Source organism: Durio zibethinus, chromosome 28 (assembly GCF_047325235.1).
Source record: "Durio zibethinus cultivar Kanyao isolate XHJ-2024 chromosome 28, ASM4732523v1, whole genome shotgun sequence".
In the NCBI taxonomy this organism is placed as follows: Eukaryota; Viridiplantae; Streptophyta; class Magnoliopsida; order Malvales; family Malvaceae; genus Durio; species Durio zibethinus.
Window position 1 is genome coordinate 6,455,629 of NC_143189.1, and position 23,608 is coordinate 6,479,236.

The following is a 23,608-nucleotide window of genomic DNA, read 5'->3' on the forward strand; positions in this document are numbered from 1 at the left end:
GACGGTAAAATAAATGTTAGAGAAAGTTAAGGCTGACTAAGCCATTTAAACATATGGAAAAACTTTATTGATGAACTCAGGAAAAGCACCCAACAAACTACACGTACGTAAGTTTTGCTCGTATCCTCGTATATACATTGTCCTATTAGTTAGAATTTTGCATTTGCATTATTAACTAACAAAACAAACGGACACCAATAAACGGATGATCTGTTCATAAACTATTAAATTTTTAATTTCAATTATTAAAATATAAATCATAATAACCTCAAATAAAAAAAAAAAAAAACCAAATACTTGATAACAATGCAATCATTTCCTTCGCAGTTCGCACACTTTCAAGAAAGACATAAAAAATCACATATTTATTTTCATTTACGGGACCCTTTCCCTTAATAAAGAAAATTATTTTGATAACAAAAAGCAAAAACAGATAAAAAATATTTGTGTCTTAAAATCGAATATTTATATATTTTGGTTTCTTGATTATTTGACTCACTGATCTCTTTTTATCCCATGTATATAAATTAGTTTCAGAACTTTTAGACAAACAGACTTGCACAAATAGAGAACATTGATTCTATGCTTTATTTATTATACAACTAATCAACACATTTTTTTTATTTAATTTAGCAGTCCCACTAATTTATTTGTATTTTGTTAGGAAACATACAAATTTTTATGTTATTTGTATGTTAGTATTTCACTTTTCTGATTATTTTTTTTGTGTGGAGTTGACTTAGAGGGGTAAAACCTTGAAATCAAAAGAGGAAAGAAAAAAAAACGGTTCAAAACAAAAGCAGTGTAGATACTTTATTGGGTCTGAACCCAAATCAATTAGGCTTGGCTCAATACAATCTAAACTATTAAATCTAATCATGCATTATTTTATATTTATTTATTTATATTTTATTTGTTGATTGTTTATTTGTTTTTGTTTATCTAATTTTTCATAGTTTTTTTATTTGATTTTTCTATTAGATTAGGTATTAAAATAACAGTAAAAAAAGAGTTAAAAAAATAATAAAAAATAAAAAATGAAGATTCTGCCGTGGCTGAGAGAATTGTAGTTGATTTTAATTTGTTAAGGATAAACTTCATGTTTTGGGATAATACAAAAATCTAATCAACGGTGGATTCTTGGTTTAGCAGAAACTCTCTTACCTATGCCATATAAATTCACACATTGATTTGAGGGAAGACCCATAGAAAAAAAAATAAAATACTGTGACAGAAAAGTTAGAATCCACGAAAGTAGTCGAAAAATGTGAAAATTTTTAGGGGATCTATTTTTAAAAAAATAGATTTTTTTTTTAAAAAAATTTTGAAAAATTTTTAGATTCTGGTGAAAATTTTCAGTGTCGTTTGAATTTTCTGGCAACATCCCTAAAGTTCAACGAAGTTCCCAGTTTTTGACATCTATTTTTCAAAAATTGGTAAACTTTCAATCAGATTTCGGTGAACCAACTTAGATTTTGATGAAAATCTCAGAATCTAATGAAGATTCAACTAGTGTTTTTGGAGAGTTTAGAGAAAGAATGAGAGAAAAAGGGAAGAAGAGAGAGAGGGAGTATACGAAATATAAGGTAAAGGGCTAAATTTTTGAAAGTACACAAATTTTTTTTTTAAATTTTGTTATTTTTCAAATTTTGAAAATAACCATAACACTACAGAGGTTTAAGTTTTTAGTGGCTTTTTTTTTTTAAAACGTTCAACGGCGTTTATAAACACTGTTAAAAGATTTGCAGCATTTGTGAAAAACGTCAGTCAGTGTCGGTTATACATGCGTTGGAGAAAATAATGATATTTTTTATAAAATGCTGTTATATTAGCAGCGTTTATATTTGAAAAATATCATTATTTTAACGACGTTTGTATCTTGAATATGTCGTTAATTTAATGACATTTTTATAAAAAATACGCTACTATTATGGTGACGTTTATATGATAAGACATTACTAAATTAACAACATTTGTATAAAAAAATACTGTTAATTTAACAGTATTTTTTGCTAAGAACAATGCTACTTTTGGTGGCGTTTTATGGTACAAACGCCATTAAATTATTCATTTAATGGCATTATTGAACGCAAACGTCACGAAATTAAGAAATTTATTTTTTTAAATAAAAAATTTTTGTTAATATTTATTATTTTCATTAATAAGAAATGTTAATGAAATAAAAACGAACTTAAATTCGAAAACTGAAATTAATAAAAACTTAATTCACGTTCAAATATGTATCTAATTAACACAAAGTTTAATAATTAGTATAATAACATTAAAAAAATTTTAATACATTAACAAAAAAATTAAAATGTATAAAATTGATGACTGCATAGATTTTGAAGGCTACCAATTGATGAAGAAAATTTTCACTTTAGTCACTAACATACTCAAAAACCTCCTGAATAATACCATACAATTTTTAATACTTTATAGTAAGCTTTTTTTATATTAAAAAATATAAATATTTCTAAATATAATACTTGAGTTGGTGGACCATCGAGATCAATTTCTGAAAATTATTGTTGCACAAAATTCATAAGATAATTGAATCGATCATGCAACTGCTGAAATTTTACATGCTCTTACTCTATTCTAGCACGTTATTCCTCAATTTTGGCACACTCCTATTCTATTTCTACTACTATTTGCTGGAAGCGTTGTTGCATAGTTTGCAACTCCTCTCTCAATATTGAAATGTCTCACGAAGACTGACTTGTTAATAATGTAAATTACCGAGAGCTATATCTATAGTAGATAGATGGTGTTGAACCCAATCCAAGGCTTCGAACCCGTCTATGCCTTTCTTTTCTAGCAACTTCTATGAATATTCGATTTTTCAATTTTTGTATATTGAGAGAACCATTAGATGCTACTTCAATCTCAACAGTTATTTTCTCTTTCGCTTTCTCTTGTAAATTAGTCATATACAACTATCAGGTTTAATAATTAATTGATAATATGTTAAAAAGAGTAAATATTTACTTTATATTAAAATAGATGTTACAAATTATCACAATTTCTTGTGTTTCGACATTCATATAAGATTTGTCTTTTTTTGTGTGTGTTAAACAAAAAAATTTCACACATCCAATTTTACCACCCATCTCAATCTCTTATATAAAAACATATGTTATTATTAAATACATATCAACCGTAACTTATTCATGCATGTCAAGCCTATCAATCAAGTTCAAAAATTTTGAATAATTTTAATATCATGTATTTAATCTATCTAAATTGTTAAAATATAAATATAACTATAAATTTATATTTTGACCCCTTAACAACACAATAGTCTTAAACAGACATAAACAATAAAAGTATTTTGACCTTTCACATATATCGATCATGGAAACCAAATTCAATTATTTGACAAGTTTAATATCATGGATTGAAGCCATTCAAACTGTTCATAGCCATCCAAAAGTTTAATTTATATTTATGCCTTTTAAAAGCAAAAATAGTCCTAAATAAACATAAAACGACAACTTGTTTACCTATATCAACCGTAGAAATCAAGTTTAATCAATCGGACGAGTTTAAATCAAATATTGAAGCTATTCAAACTGTTAAAATAAAACAAGAACAACAAATTTGTATTTTTACCTAAATAGATGTAAACAATAACTATTTCATATAGATCATCCGTGTTGACTAAGTTCAATACTTTTGATAAGTTTAATATCATGTATTGAAACTACAAAAACTATTAAAATAGAATAATAATTGCTTGTTTCCATATTTACCTTTTACCAACATAAAAAGTTCATTCATTGAAATAAGTTTAAAATCATAAACTTACTATTTTTTTTTGCTTTCTTGCAAAACTTTTTAATCCACTTTTGTGGCTATATTTCTGTTACTTTCTGTTACCAATCCCAATTTGTTCTCTTTCCTGTCATAAAAAATAATTACGTGTATGGTAGAAATACAAATATTACCAACTTAAAGCATAAAACACTTTCATTATTTCATTCTACTGTACTTTTTCTTGAGAACCAAAATCTAACTAATTATTCATATTGCCACCTAATCATATTATAGGGTAGATTTTTCATTATCGCCTCTATAGTAGTATTTTGATCGAAATACTTATTCTTCATATTATGCTTTTAATCTTTCCATTTTTTCCTAATGACTTAAGCACAAATGAAGTTGGTATTTCAAGTACAAATCTTGATTGTAATAATACAATAAGAAAAATTTGAATAAGTAAACAAAATGTAAAATAATTATATTTTTATATGTAATTAATTATACTAATACCTCAATAAAGTTTAAAGCATCGACCTTAACTTCTGTTGGAACTTTATGCCATGTTTCATAATGAATAGGCAATTTCATTCCATTACAGGCAAGCATGCCTAGAAATCTAGCCAACAGTTGAGCCTTTTCACCAATTGGTTGCCTATCAGAGTTTACAGACACTACAATCGCTCGTTCAGAAGTAGTGCAAACAATTCCTTCAAAATTATCCGACCTTTGGTCCTCCGTTGACCATTGTTATCAACTGCAAAAAATAAAAAAATCAAATTCTAATATGCCAATACTTTAATCATTATAATCAAATTCTAAATATGAGGTATATGATACCTACATTCAAATTTAAAGCATAATCAATTGACAAAATACTATCTAAACCTGGATTTTCTTTATTGTTAGATCCAATAGAAGTTGAGAGAATAAAGGTGACTGAGTTAGATCCGATGGTATGTTCATTTTCTTCCAAAAGATTTAGTCCATAGCCAATATCAACAGATGCCATAGATGGTTCTGAACTAATATCTCTGATATGCATTCCTTTCAATCTACTCCTTCGTATTGTTGCTTACCTACATCATAAAAGCGAATATATAAAAGATACTAGTTTAGAACATATATAAAGACACTGAGAAGTTAAAAAATCATAACTTACGATATATAAAAAACATATCGATTTAATTAAATCAAAAGATCATGTATGATTTACAATACAATAAATATACAATAACGAATGTGACATTAATTACATAGAAGCATTTACTACATTATGTCTTAAACACTCGAATTACAAAATATAGATTATCCATCATGGTTCATAAATGTCTTTAGTAACATTTTCACAGACTCACTAAGCATAGGTACTAGAGATATTTTCATCCAAATTTTCTTCAGCAAAAGGATAACATTTAGTTTTATATTCAACATCATCTCTGGTATCTAACCCCATATCAAATAAGTCTCTAGGTGTATTTCGAAGAATAACAAACTAACCCAATTCTTTGGGATCTTCAAAATAAAAAAATTGTTTGACTTAAGAGGAAAAAATTTAAGGTTCATTGATGAGTTATTATCCAGTGTGAATTAATCCAAAAAAATTCAGAAGTGTAAATCCATATTGATCTTTCTTAATACCCTTCATACTATTCACATCAGTCTAATCATATTGAAATAAGATAACTTTTCACTTGCCATAATAATCTAACTTAATGATGTCATTAATCATGTCATAATAGTCGACATTTCCCTCTAAAGGGTTTGTATCCCTAGCACTAGCATAGCTAGTAGTTGATGAAGTAACAACAACTCCTAAATTTTGTGTACTTCTAAATCTCTCACGGGATTTAGTGTAAAATCTAAATCCATTGATAATGAAACTTTTGTGTCATTTCACAATCTTTTTTGAACCTTATGAAGACACTTCACCTCTTCACTAACAAGCTTTCCACTCCAAACTTATAAAAGTGAAATAAATATATATATGTTATTAATGTTAGTTATACCGTAAACATTCTATGTAGATTTCTCATAATGAGAAGTATGGCATTACTTATAATTGCTCCTAACCATTCATGAAAGTTTTTGACGAATAACTTATCAAGCTCTTGAGGATTTGATCATCGATAATGTGCAGGAGCTCTCAAATTATTTCAATACTCACTACAAAATATCATGACAAAGTATTAACAATAAAAAAATACAATAAATTATGCTTAATGGAATCAATAATTTTCTTGCTAAAAAACTTATGTGCAAAACGATTCAATTAAGTCATGATGAAAAAGAACATATTGATTCACTTGTGCCCAAGATTTATCATTTAACTCCACCATTTTACCTTTGCCTGTTGGTTATCCAAAACTTTCAAAAAGATAACTATAGGCAAAGTTAGTATGCTGCATACCAACATTTCTCGATGGTCTATTAAATCTTGTTTCAACATCTTCCAAATAATGAGAACAAAATATCATACACTCTTTTGCTAAATATCCTTTAGCATTAAAATCTTTCAAATAGTGTTTGTTATGACAATAAGACTTTAATCTCTTCAAAAACTTATAGCATAAAATATTAGTTATATATCTTTTTAACTAGAGTGGCATGATCATCAATAACAACCTAATCAATCTATTAACAAATAATACCTTTCGATAGGATACATCCATCGATAACAAACTGGCCCACTAACTTTTGCTTCATATAGAAGGTGGATAACCAAATGCATAATAATAGTGAAGAAGTTTGGAGGAAAAATCTTCCCTAAATGGCATAAAATAATCATAGCTCAATCTTGAAGTTTGTCAAGCTCTTCCACATTCATACATTTCCCACATGGAGATTTAAATATGTTACTCAATTTAATTACCACAAAAGTGACTTGCTTTGACATTGATGAACGTAAAGCAATTGGAAGTAAGTCTTACATCAAAATGTAATAATCATGTGGCTTCAATGAAGAAAGTTTTTTCTCCTTCAGATTCACACATCTCGATATATTTTATGCATAGCCATCTGAAACTTTTACATTTTACAAAACCTTGCAAAATACATCTTTTTCAACTTTAGAAATCCCAAAATAGGTAGGAGGCAATTGTTATTTGCCATTAAGAAGCAACTTCGAATGAAGATCAGGGTAAATCCCCATATCAACTAGGTCAAACAAACTCTTTAGGTCATCCTTTGATCTTTTATTCACATTGAAAATTATCCTGATAAAATTTTCGCAAACATTCTTCTCTAAGTGCATCAAATCAAGGTTATGGCATAATAAATTATATTTTCAATAAGGTAACTCAAAAAAGATACTTTTTTTTTTATAACTCAGACTCATTAGGGTCATCTTTTTTATCATCCTCTTCATTACTTTGAACATCAAGATCACCAACTTGAGTATCAGTATTATCAATTTACGTAATATGAGGCCAAACACCTTCAAATATGTCCCTCATTCTTTTCCTTGATTGAATCATTTTTTCATAAGTATCTTTTAACTTTGACAAGATATTAGACCCACTAATTGTTAAAGACGATCTCCTTAACTTTTCGTTCCATCAAAAAGATATTTTTAGAATCTAAATTGATGATTATCATCTAACCATTGACAATGTCTCATATAACAAAACTTCCTACCATTAGGTAACCATTTCAAACATGTATGTGTAGCACAACATGGACAAGCATAATGACTTTTTATACTCTAACCAGATAAATTCGCATAAGCAAAAAAATCATTGATGGTCCATAATAAAATAGCACGTATATTGAAGTTTTCTTTTTTTGATGTATCATAGGTCTCAATTTCTTTTCATAATTACTTTAACTCTTTAATAAAAGGTTGTAAATAGATGTCTATATCATTACTTGAACCTTTTTTCCTAAGAATTATCATAGACAATATAAATAACTATTGTTTCATAGCAATCTATGATGGTAAAGTGTAAGAAATCAATATAACTGGCCAAATACTATAAAAAGTACTCATCATTTGAACGGGTTGAATCCATTAGATGCTAGTCCAAGCATAATATTTTGAAGATCAGATGCAAAGTTTGAAAACCTAGAATGAAATGATTTTCATGCCAAATAATCTATAGGATGCCTTAATGATCCATTATTCATCCATTTTTTTATGATACCACTTCATTGAATTTGCATTTTTGAAAGACATGAAGAGTCGTTGAAGTCTTAGTATTAATGGAAAATAATGTTAAACCTTAACAAGCTTCTTTTTGACATAGACCTCATCACCATCTTTATTCAACCTTTCATCAGAGTTTTTATCCACCTAACGAGAAATACTACACAAATGACAAGATTTTTGATTTTTTTCTATCACCCTAATATAACATGCAATTATTGGGACAACTATAAATTTTCTCATATTTGAGACCCAAATCCTTGATCATATTCTTTGATTTGTTGCAAGATTTAAGGATTTTTGTAAAAAAAAAATATTTTTTTCATAAACTCTAATAATAAAGTCAGAAAGTTTTCCTTTCATCCACATAAGCATTTCAAGTGAAAAATACAAACACAGAAAGATAACCTTGAATGCTTCAATCCCTCATACAGTTCTTCATTCATATTTTCAAGCAACTTATAAAACTTTAATACTTCTCCTCTAGGTTGTTGGTCACCTACACCTAGCCTAGGTTCACCAAATTCATTCATATCAATATTGGACTGATTAAATCCATCATTTTGGGGAGATGGATTACAAAAATGTTGGTTATGAATGTTAAAAGCATCTCGCAATATGCCTTTAATGTCATCTGCTATAAAAGGATCATATTGATGTTGAGGAGCTCTTAAAGTTAAAAAAACTCTAGTGAAAAACTATAACAGCACAGACTCTCCATGAAAATACCAATTAACATATCCCAAGATAAATCCAATACAAATTAAATTTTTGAAAACAACTTCACGCATTTGTCAATCGATATTAGCACATATAGGCATAATATCATATTATCTTCACTTGTATTCTCAAATGCAAAATTAAAATAATTTTCCACTCTGTCTTTGTACTCTTGATTTAATCTTGACTTTTGATCCAACTCTTATCAATTTAATACTTACTACATTATCAGACCAAATGTATATAAACAATTTATATGAAAACGAACACGTAAAATACTTAAGTTTGCTATATTTTAAACAAAAGATAATAATAAGACTAGTACTTACAGAAGACCAAAACTTCTTATTGTGAAGTACTTTATTAGCTACTTGATATTAAGCATTTAAAACTCTACTGTTAACGTAGACAATACCCTAGAGTATTTGTAATTGTGGTTAAAATAAGGTAAAATAGGTACAGAGAAAATCCAAAAAAAGAAAAAAAATGAAAGGGATAGAGAAATGAATGATGGGCTCCAAATTGGTATTTGAGGATGGTGGGTTTTGAAAAAAATTGTTTAAACCAAAAAGAATATCGTGATTGCAAAAGCTGAAGGAATAGTAGAATGAAGTAAAAGCTAAAGTAAATAACTAATGAATAGTCAAAATAGGGTTTTAAAAGACAAAGCTCGAATACTAAAAGCTGAAGGAAAGGGAAAGTAAATTGTACTTGATCTAAAAAGAAAAATAATAGAATAATAAAGATGAAGCTTGAAGTTGGTGATTGGATGCGCTAAGTTTAGGGACAATTTAATTGGATCAAATTATTGAAGGCATTTACCAAGAAAAATGCCTTCAATAAGTTCCTCTTAAATATTTTTTGGGTATATTTTAGGTGCCTTCAATAGAGTCATAGTAAAATTTTAAAGCTATTATTAAAGGTGTTTATGCCCCAAAAATGCCTTCACTAATTGCATCTAATTTTTATGGCGTATTTGTTCAAGGTGTTTTTTGCATAATTCAATAATTCCCTCATTTTATCAATGAATATCAGTGAAGGCAGTTTTCTACTAAAAATGCCTTCAATAATTTATTTCAATTTCTAAGAGAAAATTATTGAAGGTATTTCTTGAGCAAAAATGCCTTTAATAATTTTCTTTTAAAAATTGTTTGGAATTATTAAAGACGTCTTTTATAGAAAACGCCTTTAATATTTCACTACTAAATTTTAAGGGGTTATTGAAGGTGTTTATTCCAAAAAAATACCTTTAATAATTCATTCTAATTTTTGAAAGAATTTATTAAAGCGTTTCTTGAGAAAAAATGCCTTTAATAATTTTCTTTTAAAAATAATTTGAGATTATTAAAGGCGTCTTCTATATAAAATGCCTTTAATATTTTACTACTAAATTTTAAGGGGTTGTTAAAGGCGTTTATTCTTGAAAAACACCTTCACTAATTTGTTCTAATTTTTGAAGGAATTTATTGAAGGTGTTTTATGCATTATATGCCTTCAATAATTTTTATAGATAATTATTGAAGGCGTTTCATGAGAAAAAACACCTTCAATAATTTTCTTTTAAAAATTGTTTGGGATTATTGAAAGTGTCTTCTAGTGAAAAATGCCTTCAATATTCCACTAATAAAATTTTAAGATGGTTAGTCAAGGCATTTATTCCAAAAAAATGCCTTCACTAATTCCTTCAAATATGAAAGAATTTATTGAAGGTATTTTTTGTATTAAACGCTTTCAATAATTTTTGTAGATAATTATTAAAGGTATTTTTTGAGAAAAAACACCTTTAATAATTTTCTTTTAAAAATTATTTGAGATTATTAAAGGCATTTTCTAGTAGAAAACATCTTCAATATTTCACTACTAAAATTTTAATACGGTTATTGAAGGTGTTTATTTCAGGAAAACACCTTCAAAATTTCATTCTAGTTTTTAAAAGAATTTATTGAAGGCATTTTTTTCATTATACATATTCAATATTTCACTACTAAATTTTTAAGACAGTTATTGAAGGTGTTTATTCTTGAAAATCGCCTAAACTAATTCATTCTAATTTTTGAAAGAATTTATTGAAGGCGTTTTTTGCATTATACGCCTTTAATAATTTTTGTATAGAATTATTGAAGGCGTTTTTTTAGAACAAACGCCTTCAATAATTTTCTTTTAAAAATTATTTGAGATTATTAAAGACATATTATAGTGAAAAACGCCTTCAATATTCCACTTATAAAATTTTAAGACAGTTATTGAAGGCGTTTATTATAGGAAAACGCCTTCACTAATTCATTCTTATTTTTGAAGAAATTTATTAAAGGTATTTTTTGCATTATATGCCTTTAATAATTTTTGTACAAAATTATTGAAGGCATTTTTTAAGAATAAAAGCCTTCAATAATTTTCTTTTAAAAATTATTTGGGATTATTAAGGCATATTCTAATGAAAAACGCCTTCAATATTTCACTTCTAAAACTTTAATATGGTTATTGAAGGCGTTTATTCAAGAAAAATGCCTTCACTAATTCATTTTAATTTTTGAAAAAATTTATTAAAGGCGTTTTTTGCATTATACGCCTTCAATAATTTGTGTATAAAATTATTGAAGATATTTTTTGAAAACAAACACCTTCAATAATTTTCTTTAAAAAATTGTTTGGGATTATTAAAAACGTCTTCTAGTGAAAAACGCTTTCAATATTCCACTACTAACATTTTAAGGCAGTTAGTGAAGGCGTTTTTTTCAGAAAAATACTTTCACTAATTTGCTATAATTTTTTGAAGGAATTTATTAAAGGCGTTTTCTGCATAATATGCCTTCAATAATTCCCTCCATTCTTATCACGAGAATATCATTGAAGGTAATTTTCTACTAAAAATGCCTTCAATAATTTTTGTTCAAAATTATTGAAGGCATTTTTTTAAGGAAAAACACCTTTAATTATTTCCTTTGAAATTTTTTTTTGGGATTATTAAAGGCATCTTTTAGTAAAAAATGCCTTTAAAAATCTCCAACTAAACTTTTAAGAGGATTATTGAAGATATTTTTTTCAAAAAAATGCCTTCACTTATGATTTTTATATTCATTTCCCTATCTTGAACATCGAAATCACTGACTGCTAGTACAAAAAATGATTAAAAGCTGCATTAATCAGCTAAACCAAACCCATAAACACATTTCTATCAGACTTTTGGTTTTTTCATCTCTATCGTCACCACCGACCTTCAACAAATAAATGGCATGCACCTCTCTGTTTACCAGATGTCTTTATTTTTTTGTTTACTATATTATTTATATTATTTGATAGAGGTATTTTTTTTCCTTACTATTTACATATGCATATATATTTTTATTCATTTTATCATAACCATAGTTGTCCAAGTCTTGGTATTGCATGAATGCTGTTTCTGTGTAATTTTCTTTAAATATTGTGGTTTGCTTAATGATATTGTGTGATATTATTTTGCTTAATGGTATTGTATGATATTAATATGCTGAATCGTATGCTGAATGCTTTGTTGAATGGTATGCTAAATAGTGTTTCTGAATGGTTTGCTGAATGATTTGCTTAATGGTATTTCTGAATGGTTTGTTGAAGGTGTTTCTATTGACATTGCTGATTGGTTTACTAAATGGTGTTTCTATATGTAGTATGGTATTGGTTGTATGTAATTACGTATAAAATCAAATTTAGATGATCATTTTGGTGTATTCATATAATTATGATCAAAATCGCAAGTATTATGAACTCCGAACAACATAATTCTTCTTTTATTGAACAAGCACAAGACACACCTGTAGGCCAAAAAAGAAAAGAGAGGTTACGAAATAAACAAATTAAAGTGAGTGACACAAAAATTCACGTTGACTTTAATCAAAGTGGGCAACCCGTGTCTGAAAGAGCTGCCAAGTTAGCTACTCATGTTGGTGCCGTCGTCCATAGTAAGATTTTAATTACATATACCAATTGGTGATGAGTTCCTGATGATCAAAAAGATGGTATATGACAGTCGGTTGTGATATATTTATTCAACTATTTCGTAAAATTTGTTAAATGATCATTTAATTGAAATTCAATGTGTTCATACTAATTGTGTTAAATCATCCTAATCACTATAGTGCTAGTTCTTGGAAACCAAAATCTTCAAAGAGCCTGAATTAATGTAATATGTCTCACTTGGAAAAAAAGTACAAGCAGAAAGAAATCGGCATGAATTCAACAACTAATCATGTTTACATAGTTATGGGAATTTCCAATGACATAATTAATCAACTTCTAGCATTATTATTATTCTATCTCAATACTTTCATTCTTTCGATTCCCTATCGGTTTAATAACCATAACCATTGGTTTAACCAATCACTTGTTTGGAAAATTAAAAAGACTCATTTCCAAGCATCCAATCTAAATTCTCAAATTCTACATCTATTGAATTAATACTACATAAACCTTTTGCAATAATGACACTATTTTTATGGCTTCATCTCATTTTTAATAATTTGTAAGAAAGCTGATTAAAAATTTATTCAATTTAAAATTTTATTTGGATACGTGTTGAGTTTTATAATTGAACATTTATGATTGAATCTTTAAGATCTTGTTAGAGATAATTATGACACGACAAGAATCTCTTTCCTCACACAGCCAAAAGAAACTCTATTTCCTGTGACAACTACATTTTAAGTTTACTTAAAGGTTAATATTTGGGCTTAACGAACCGGAGTTTCCATATGTTAATTTGGGGGGGGGGGGGGGGGGGTGGTAAGCAATGGGCCTCTTTCGGTTCGATGCACACTGTAGTCTTGAGGCTGACTAGCCTCTTCAATATATATATATATATATATCAGATGAAGTCTCAATCCACACTCGGAATCACATTAATTGCTTAATTTGTTGGGTTTATTGTACACCAAAACAAGACTGGGCACATCAAGGAACCATGTCCGATTACCCTTTACCCAATAAAAGAGTTGATTTTGAATAATGAGCAGAATTGTGAAGACACTAAGCACACCACTTTAATTGTTTTAAAGAAATTAGAATTCCAGCAAATTGTGGTCCAAAAGTTTTAAGTGTTTATGTAGAGCCACTATCTAGCGAAGGGAAACATATCTGACTCCATCTCCAAAGAGGTCATCTCCATTGAGTTGCTTAAGCGTGTCATCTCGTTTTGAACCCTCTGATAATTTCTTCCAAGAGCTATCTCTAAAGCAAGACATTCCTTTAGTTCTGCAAATACATGACTCATGTCTGGCCTCTGCATTGAATTTGGCAGTACACATGACATAGCTATCTCCACAGCTTTCCACGCAGTATTGACGTTGAAGTCATTTTGCAACTTAGGATCAACAATATTTCGAATATCTCCTTTCTGAATTATAGGACTCACCCATTGAAGTAAGTTTATGCTGTCCTCGGCGCTGATTCTTATTATTGCAGGCAGACCTGTGATGAGCTCAAATAGAATTACCCCAAAGCTGTAAACGTCACTTTTCTTATTTAAGTTTCCTGATGCATGAAACCTGCATGAAAAGGAAAAATGTTTTTATTCTCGTAAATAGGACGTTTACTCTATTTATAGATACAAATATAAATTTACCATGACATTGGAAAAATATTTGTTTAGGTTTTTGATATCAATCCTGTTGCTTTTTTTGAGAACTCTTGTGAAATATAGCTTTAGATCAATGAACATTGAAGTTGATAGAATGCAAGTAATCTAATTAGTTTTAGTTCTTACTCAGGGTCAAGGTATCCCACTGTGCCAGCTGGGCAGGTTGAAGTGTAAGAGGCACTATCGGTAGAGAAAACTCTAGACAGTCCAAAATCAGCTATCTTCACCTGCATGCTTTCAGTCAATAAGATGTTGGAAGTTTTCAGATCTCTGTGGACTATCGGTGGCTTACAACCATTATGTAGATAGTCCAACCCTGAACACGTCATGAGTAACCAGTTTTAAAGGGGGAAATGTCAAATGGGCCAAAAGAACAGTACACAGTTAAGTATTTTAAAGAGATCTTGGACCTTGTGCAGCATCAGTCGCAATTAGAAGTCTTTGTTTCCAATTTAAAACAGTTTTGTTTGTCTCTGCAAGCAAAACATATGAAGATCACCTCTTTCATTAGGGGTCTCAAAGTGAATTCAGGCATGGAAATTTTAATATAGATGATATCGTCCATACCAGATAAATGCCCCCTTAGGTCTCCATTAGACATGAACTCATAAACAAGTGCCATGTTGTCATCGTCCTTGAAATAACCGATTAGAGAAACAAGGTTCTTGTGATGAACAATCATCAAGAGTTGTGCCTGTATTATTTTAAATAATTGGTACTTCATCTTATGTGAATGAATTTACTTTGGCGGCAAGTCTCATATGGTAAATATTTCAACTTGAAACGAAACTTTCATAGTAAATAGTTGAAAAGCCTAGCTGCATTTATATCTAACCTCTGCTAGGAATTCCTTGTATCCTTGCTTTGATGATGAAGAAAGCAACTTCACAGCGACTGGAGTGTCATCATTTAGGTGACCAAGGAAAACTTTTCCGAATCCTCCCACTCCAATTTCGTTTTTGAAGTTATCAGTAACTCTAGCAATCTCAGAGTAAGTAAAGGGTCTATTCTTGGATTTCAATAACCCTTCCTTATTTGACGCAGTAGTATTAACAACCTCTACAACAATTAGGAAAGCAGTATTAATTCAAACCATCACATGAGTATCAAGATCCACTTTTTTTTCCTTTTTATTTATTTATTTATTTATTTTTGGACAAATAAGCTTTTTATTTAAAGTTCATACAAATTACACACATGATACAGAGGTACAACCAGCCAAAACAGGAGAATTAATCAAGATGCAGCTTTGTAATATTCAAAGACGGGGATATATCTTACATCCCTGTCATTTTTTGTTTTTGGAGAGGGGGATGGGGGATAAGATGTTAAATATAGGCATCGAATATAGATATCCACCCATGAATTATTAGTTTTTGACAAATATAAACAAATGCTAAGAATATGGATCCATGTAGTGAGGAAATTAAATTACATTAGGGAAATCTTGGCATAAACAAAATGGATAAAAGTTATGGACAGAAAAGAGAGAAAATACCTGTTTGTTTTCTCCTCTTTATTCTGTAAAAGATGACTAGAATGCTTAGGAGGATAACAAGGGCCAAAACAGATACAATGGATGCAACAAGTGGAACAATAAACTTCTTGTTATTTTCTTCACATGAATCCTTCGGGCATGATTTTTTATTTTCACTGAAACTGCCATTCAGCAGGACAGACAAATTTCGAGATGCATCAGTTGAAAATATGACCAAAACATCCAATCATGTCATAAGAAGTAATTTTGAAATGTGAAACATGAAGAGAATGATACACAGGAAATAATTGGTTAGTGATCTTAAACCTAAAAATGATAAGAAATTATCATATTCTCTCTCTCCCTCTCTCTCTCTCTCTCTATATATATATATATATATATATATATATATGCAGGATAAGCAGTGTCAAAGGAACAAAGAAAATTTTGAATTGGGAAATTGTCATGGGAACTTGACAGCAACGTGACTTGGAAATTTTTTAATAATCTAGGAAAGAACGAACCTTAGAAGCAGTGATCCATTATCAGATTTGTCCTTGAGAGACTGGGGAATTGAGCCCTTGAGGTTGTTCCCTGATAAATCTCTATACAGAATGTGTGATATTTATATTATTAACCAATCATGCTTAAACATACAATGTGTATATATTATATCAAAGCCTACAAAATAACATCTGAGTAATATCAGTCAGCAAAACTTACAGGACTTTCAAGTTTGGCAGTCGTGCTAAAACTTCTGGCACAGACCCAGTCAATTCATTGTATGATAAGTCACTGCAGGAAAAAATAAAAAGGTTACCATGTCAAATGTGGGGTGAATATTTCATAATTGTCCTATAGAAATTACTACTACTTCATGTCATTGACAAACAAGTATTCCATCATAGGATTGCATATATTATGGTGTACCAATCAGTCAATCACATATTTGACTTCATTGGACCGGCATAACAATTCCTACTGAAATTTATTGGTGTTAAAACCAGAAAACTAGAATCTGCAAATAAGGAACAAAAATGTATTGAGGGATTCAGCAGACTTAGAGAGTCAAACAAGTGCAAAAAGAGCAGCTGGACCAGCTACCATCTAGGAGGCGGTGCTTCTGTAGTGTAACTTAGACACTAGAGATTTAGCACTTACATGGACTCTATTGCCTGAAGATCAGCCAATGATGGAGGTATCTCCCCTGTTAATTTACTTGAACTCAGGTTCCTGCACAAAATCAACCAATAAGGAAGGAGAATAAGGTACCACTATCATAAATAATACAATCAACTAATGGTTTTGTATTTGTTGAGACAAGCCATCAGACTGAAATCGATCTATCAAGCTTCCAAGTTACATGAGGAAAAATCAACTTGTTTTCAGTTTCTTCTAATCTGGAATGAATCTATAAATACTCTTTGAACAAATGATCCTAACACTTATTTGGATGATTTGAAGTACACTCACAGTGAGATTATCCTTGGAGTACTGTTAAACCTGCAGCTCAAACCACTCCACGAATACTCTTTTGGGAGGCATGGGTCTCCTTGCCAGTCATCTCTGTTTATTTTGTATGTATGCTTGATGGACATGACAGCATCAACTATGATCGTTCAGAATAGAAATGTAAGAAATTGGAATAAGCTAATAATTATATAGAAAACTACGTGGAGTTACTAAATGGTGTTATTCCATATCTGTTAAAGTCTTGGGTTTCCTTTGGTTTTATATTCAAGTTAGGCCTCTTCACCAATTGCAAATTGTTTTTAGGTTAGAATACTTAACATGATATAAGATCTCCGATTTGTTCTGTTCTTCTTGTCTGTTACCCCATTTGAGGTTGTCCGCGTGTAAACTCTTGTTGAGCTATACCTGAGGGGAGTGTTAAGTGGTGTTATCTTAAATTTGTTAAGTCTTGGGTTTCATGTGATCTTACATTCAAGTTATTTCTTGATAAAATACATTGTAATGACATTAAAAGAACTTGCAAAATTATTCCAAGTTTATATAGTTCTGAGCCACAGACTGGCGCATGTCTAGTTGCAGTCCAAGGCATTTCAATTAGGGTGTGTTAGTATTTCCAAACACATTTCCCTTCTGTAAAGGTGGTAGCTCAATTACTTCCCTCTAATCGTGATATGGCATTTCATTCTTGATTGTTGCAGAGAAGTTGAACCTCATTGGAATTACCCTTCACCTTTATACAAATAGCTAACCGTTATCTATTTTCTTATGTAGAAAATAGCCCATGGGACCGGTCAGCTAAAAATGACATTAGTCCTCCTGCCGCAAATATGGTACTTCTTTTTGTTTGTTTCATAACCGCATTAATTGAATTGAGAATGATCAAACAAATTCAAGTACTGTTAGCCCTATGATCTAAACATGTTTTCATATCTAGAATGTGTAAGCCAATGGCTAGCAAATTTTCAGATTGAAGATTTTTTTTTCTTAAAAGAAGATGAAAAATGAATCATTTGAATAAAGGATATCAAAAAGAAAATGTACCATCTGATAGGTCTGTAGGAGCAAGTTGGAATTGATGAAGTTGGTAAAACTCGAGGCCATTGAGGATTGGAGGAAGGCCAGACTCAATTGTTGAATCAATAGTAAAATCAATGTTCCCTTCAATCCGCAACTTCTGGAAACTTATGGACAATGGCTTTAAGTATTCAAGAGTAACAGGTCCATACTTGACACCATTCAAAGTTATGCTTAATTCTCTTAGTTGACCATTTCCCAAATCCTCAAGTTCAGCAAAGTGAAAGTAGACATTGTATTCGTAGTCAGAATTGAAAGAGGAAGAGAAAGTCAAGGACTTGGAGCCATTGGATGGCTGGACAGCAGTTCTCAACACCTCAGCTGGTAGTTTATACAAATTACCACTGCCTTGAATATCAATATCCAATGAGGTATTAAATGGAACAGAGCTTGGAAGTTGGGCAGGATACCAGACACGGTCATAAATATCATCCTTGTACCTATTTGAGATACATTGGCCTCAGTACAATATACTCATTGACTTGACGAATAAACATTCATGGTAGAAAAATGATGCATGTCTATGAACAGAAAGATGAACTAAAGGTACCATAAATTTGACATTGTCAGTTCAGAATGCAAAATGACCAAAAAAAAGCACCTCCAAAGCTAGGGGTTCTAAATAAAAGGCATTTACTCTTTGATACTGGATCTAACTTGCAGCGATTCATGTATGAATCAGAAACAAAGTAATTGATAGGCCTATTTTCAATGAAATAGATGCATAATTGCATATTCTAGGAATCCCTTGCCACTCGGATGCAGGTATCAATGAAGTCCATGCTTACTATTTAGGGAATTGAAATTGGTGCGTGAAAGTTCTCTTCTTTGAATTTTGCTAATTTCCCTAGGGAAGCTAATTCCTGCACCAACAGATATAGCCTGTTTCAAATGTTGACTGACAGAGGGAACTCCCTCCAAGCTTGCCAGTTGTGACCTGAGACATGTTTCTAGTTCTAATTCTATGTGGTGTTTCTGCTTCTGCACTTCTCTGATAGTCAAATCATTTGATTGCTTTTGTTGCTTTCCATCTGAGGCAGTTTGAAGTATCACATTGCAAAAGGGGATCATAAAAAAAGGGTTGCTTGTTATCTGCTATGGGTTTGAAAATGCTCTGGTGTTGGAGGGTGCTGCTTGTTCTGCTTAATAAGCTGTTAAGTAGGTATCAACCAAGCCCAGAACGAGCCCTTCTCTTCTTATAACTTTACCTGTTTGAGATTTGGACTCATTCCTTCTTAGTTTCAAATCCATTACATGAGGAGAAAATGTGGGTTTTTATAACTTTAGCTGACAGGAAAAGTGATTGTTGCAAAGCAGGATTCTGGATAGATAATACTAATACAACTGTTTGAGGAACCAGACTGCTTACCTGACACTAACCTGCTGGCCAGCATCGGAACCCAGGTCGTAAATCCCCATATTAATCAGTGCTGAAGAGCCGGTTCCAGAAGTCGAATAGTTTGAAGGTCTAATCTCCAATGAAGAAATCAAAGGAGTTCCAGAACCAGTGTTCACAAGACAAACATACTCTGTATCTGCAGGAAAAACGTGAATAACCTCGTAGAACCTACGAGTAAAGCTGAATTCCACAGTCGTCCAGTAATTAACCCCGATATACAAGTCAAACTTGGGGGCCTGATTCTTGCCATCGAAATTTCCATACGAGAAGGAAGCTCTGATTCGGTAGCTATTGTTCTTAGCTTGTTCAAGTTTCAGGGTGTAGCAATTCTTCCTTCCCTGTGGGAAACTTCTAAGGGTCTTGTATCGCTTCCCAAATTGATTATTGTTGAAATCGAATTCTGGTGATGTCTGGTGATTTTCTCCACTGCTAATGAAATCTTTGTCAGACTTGAAAAATATTCCGGTTGCATCATCAAAGTAGTCATCCTCGACCCCACAATCAATGCTTATGAAACCTTTAAATTTTTTCAGAGAGTTAGATTTCACAAAATTTTTTATGCAATTCAATACGATTCAATTTTAATAACAACAATTGTCTCAGAGTTGTCAGACAATGTTCTCTCAATTGAAATGACATTGGACTATATTCCAGGTTTTCCTATGTTGATATGGATTTGGGATACCGACATGTGTCCAATAAATAAGATTACATCATGTTTTTTGTTATTTTTTTATTATTAATTTTGAGAATAAAAATATCCTCTAAATAATGAAATAAAATAAAAATTATAGATCATAACTCACCATCTGGTTTGGAATCTAGAAAGTTATACAACAGGCAGTCACAAAGTTTTATACTCGTTCTTCAACATATATTATTTAAAAAAAAAAAAAAACTCAAGGAAACTTGTGCATGATTTACCTGGATTTTCAGTGGCCAGTTTTCTTCTGTCAACGTCCTCATTGTTGATTCCCCCAGCGGCAAGTATTAAATCCCCAAAAGAAATAATGGCGAAAACAAAGAGCAGCAATAGATTTTGAAGCACCACCATTAATAATACGTTACCCATTTATATGTAAAATATATGCTCGTCGTCGTCGTCGTCTCTCTCTACCAATTTTTCAGTGTTAAGTTCTTTGGTAATAGGTCCAAGAAGCGACTATTTCTCAATCGGCTACTTTTATATTCATATATAAACAATGAACTGTGATGCAAAGACTTCTATGGGAGTGAAGCCTACGCCAAAGACTTCTATCGGCGTCAAGCCAACGCCAATGACTGAGACTTCATAGTTTTTGGTCATCGCCATAAATCTTTTCTCCCATTTTGTTTTCCAAATTTATCATCATTTGCCACCCGATGCAATACATAATCCATGGGTGTACGTAGCATAGGAAAGAAAAAAAAAAATTGACGGTAAAGTAAACGTTAAAGAAAGTTAAGGCTGACTAAGCCATTTAAACATATGGAAAAACTTTATTGATGAACTCAGGAAAAGCACCCAACAAAATTCACGTACGTTAGTTTTGCTCGTATCCTCGTATATATATTGTCCTATTAGTTAGAATTTTGCATTTCTATTATTAACTAACAAAACAAACGGACACCAATAACCAGATGATCTGTTCATAAACTACTAACTTTTTAATTTAATTATTAAAATTTCAATCATAATAATCTCAAAATATATATATATATATATGTAAAAAAAAAAAAAAACCAAATACTTGATAAACAATGCAATCATTTCCTTCGCAGTTCGCACACTTTCATGAAAGACAAAAAAATCACATATTTATTTTCATTTATGGGACCCTTTCCCTTAATAAAGAGATTTATTTTGATAACAAAAAGCAAAAACAGATCAAAAATATTTTTGTCTTAAAATCGAATATTTATATATTTTGGTTTCTCGATTATTTAACTCACTCATCTCTTTTTATACCATGTATATAAATTAGTTTCGGAACTTTTCGACAAACGGATTTGCACAAATAGAGAACATTGATTCTATGCTTTATTTATTATAAAACTAATCAACACATTTTTTTTTATTTAATTTAGCAGTCCCACTAACTTTTTTGTATTTTTTTAGGAAACATACAAATTTTTATGTTATTTGTATGTTAGTATTTTACTTTTTTGATTATTTTTGTTTCTGTCAAGTTGATCTGGAGAGAGCAAAACCTTGAAATCAAAAGAGAGAAAGAAAGAGAGTGGTTAGGAATAAAGGTAGAAGATGTCCTTAGCATTTGTACTTCAACGCTTAAGTAAGAGATCGGCTCGAGAGAAAAATAAGAAAAAAAATAGAGAAAGCAGAAGATTATAAGTTATTAGATAGATTGAATGGTATCTAGAGGTTTCTATTTATAGATAAAAAAGTGAGAAGTTTGGGCAGCCAGAGTTAGTTCTATAATTACAGGTGACCTAGAGGGTTGAGTTGACCTAGACACTAGCTGTCCATTCAAATGGTGACAAGTCAGCATCGAGTGGGGTACATTGGATAGATTGATGAGGTGGTCGAGCTGACATGGCACTGTGATCTTAGGTCAGTTCGACTTGTCATGATAGCCAAAAAGTCTAAAATGCCCCTAGTTTTTTATTGGTCGTCTCTAATGAGGGAAGATAGCCAAAATGCCTTTTAGATCTAAAAATTCCCTTAACATTCTATCCCCCCACCGAATAGTTGAAGTAGCAGACCAACGAATTATGAATTGAGTTGGTCTGACACGTGTTGATAATACCAAGCTTAAGTTTCTTGAGCGTGGGTTTTGAAAGTTTATTTGATTGATTCGACCTTATGTAACCGAGGTGAGAGACCATAGGTATCAACATGAGGGAAGGTTGGATTGAGCAGGTCTATGGTCACTTATTGGCATATTTTTTATGCCTACCATCGTGTTTGATAATGATTCATTGGTCTGCTACTATGAGGGTCAACATTAGACTTAGGCTTTTTCATGATTTGTACATTTGCCATAGTGCTTGGCCAATCTAACTGATATGGCTAGTTTTGTTGAGGTGACCGACGTCTCTTTTGTAGAGATTGATTTGTTGTCATAAAGTGAATTCGCATTTAATGAAAAGAGAAAAAATTTGGCAATTAGAGAAATTTATGCTGGGAATGTGAAAGGTCATCCTCGATAATCGTTTCTGTCATATGGCATAATTTAGAGCGCCCATCTGATTTTTGCGTTGGCTATATAAAGGGCATTCTAGGACTTTTACCTTACTTTACAACTTTTTTGCTCTTATGTCAACCTAATTTGACCAATCTTCTAGCCTTTTTTCTAGTATTGATCTTTCTTTTCTCAACCTCTTTGGTACGTTTCTTAATCCTTTCTCATTATGTCTTCTGATATTATTATGTTTGGGAGTTTTAGAATGGAACCAAAGGGAGGCTAGCTTAGCTGTCAGGTTCTTTAAATGATTAAATCCCTTCTATTATTGTAGGAAATGATTATAGTTAAGCATATTTCTGGTTAAATCTAACATCTAATGAAGATCAAGGGCAACTTGAGGAAAATGTCTATGCCAAGGGAGAGTAAGTCATCATGGCATGGATAAGCTTCTTGTTGTAATAAACTTTGCCCTTAAAAATCCTCCAACCTTGATGTTAGGGGTCAATCTGGCTCCTTCGACTGACCTTCCTTCCTTTTCTTTTATTCTTCTTCCTCAACCTCAACCTTAAACTTTTGCTTTTATTTTTTCTTGACATCCATCTAGGCTGGTCTTAAGGTCCAATCTCGGTTAACATCACGGGCCTAAAGTGTTTGTTGTCTTTTATTCCTTTTATTATTTCTCTAATGCAATGGTGGTACCTATTTCTGTTCGACTTGTTGCCTTCTCAAAAAATGAGTCATCGAATGATGAAACCTCCAAAGGTGAGCAGGCTATAGACAAGTAGGTAAAAAGGTTTTACCAAGTCGAAAAGGAAGGTAAAGGTAA

At 31.0% G+C, this 23,608-nt stretch overlaps 1 protein-coding gene across 1 annotated transcript; it reads right to left on the reverse strand.

Annotated features, from left to right (window-relative positions):
- Positions 1–13,469: 13,469 nt before the first annotated feature.
- Positions 13,470–20,810, reverse strand: LOC111280593 (putative LRR receptor-like serine/threonine-protein kinase At1g05700). The gene is made up of 13 exons (XM_022868034.2): positions 20,582–20,810; positions 19,628–20,174; positions 18,226–18,698; positions 17,185–17,320; positions 16,873–16,944; positions 16,435–16,506; positions 16,236–16,316; positions 15,733–15,893; positions 15,070–15,293; positions 14,802–14,928; positions 14,645–14,707; positions 14,361–14,550; positions 13,470–14,142 (listed from the first exon to the last, which is right to left on the reverse strand). Exons 1-13 carry the CDS (start codon positions 20,727–20,729, stop codon positions 13,710–13,712), a joined length of 2,727 nt encoding a protein of 908 aa, XP_022723769.2. The 5' UTR covers positions 20,730–20,810; the 3' UTR covers positions 13,470–13,709.
- Between the last annotated feature and the right edge of the window lie 2,798 nt (positions 20,811–23,608).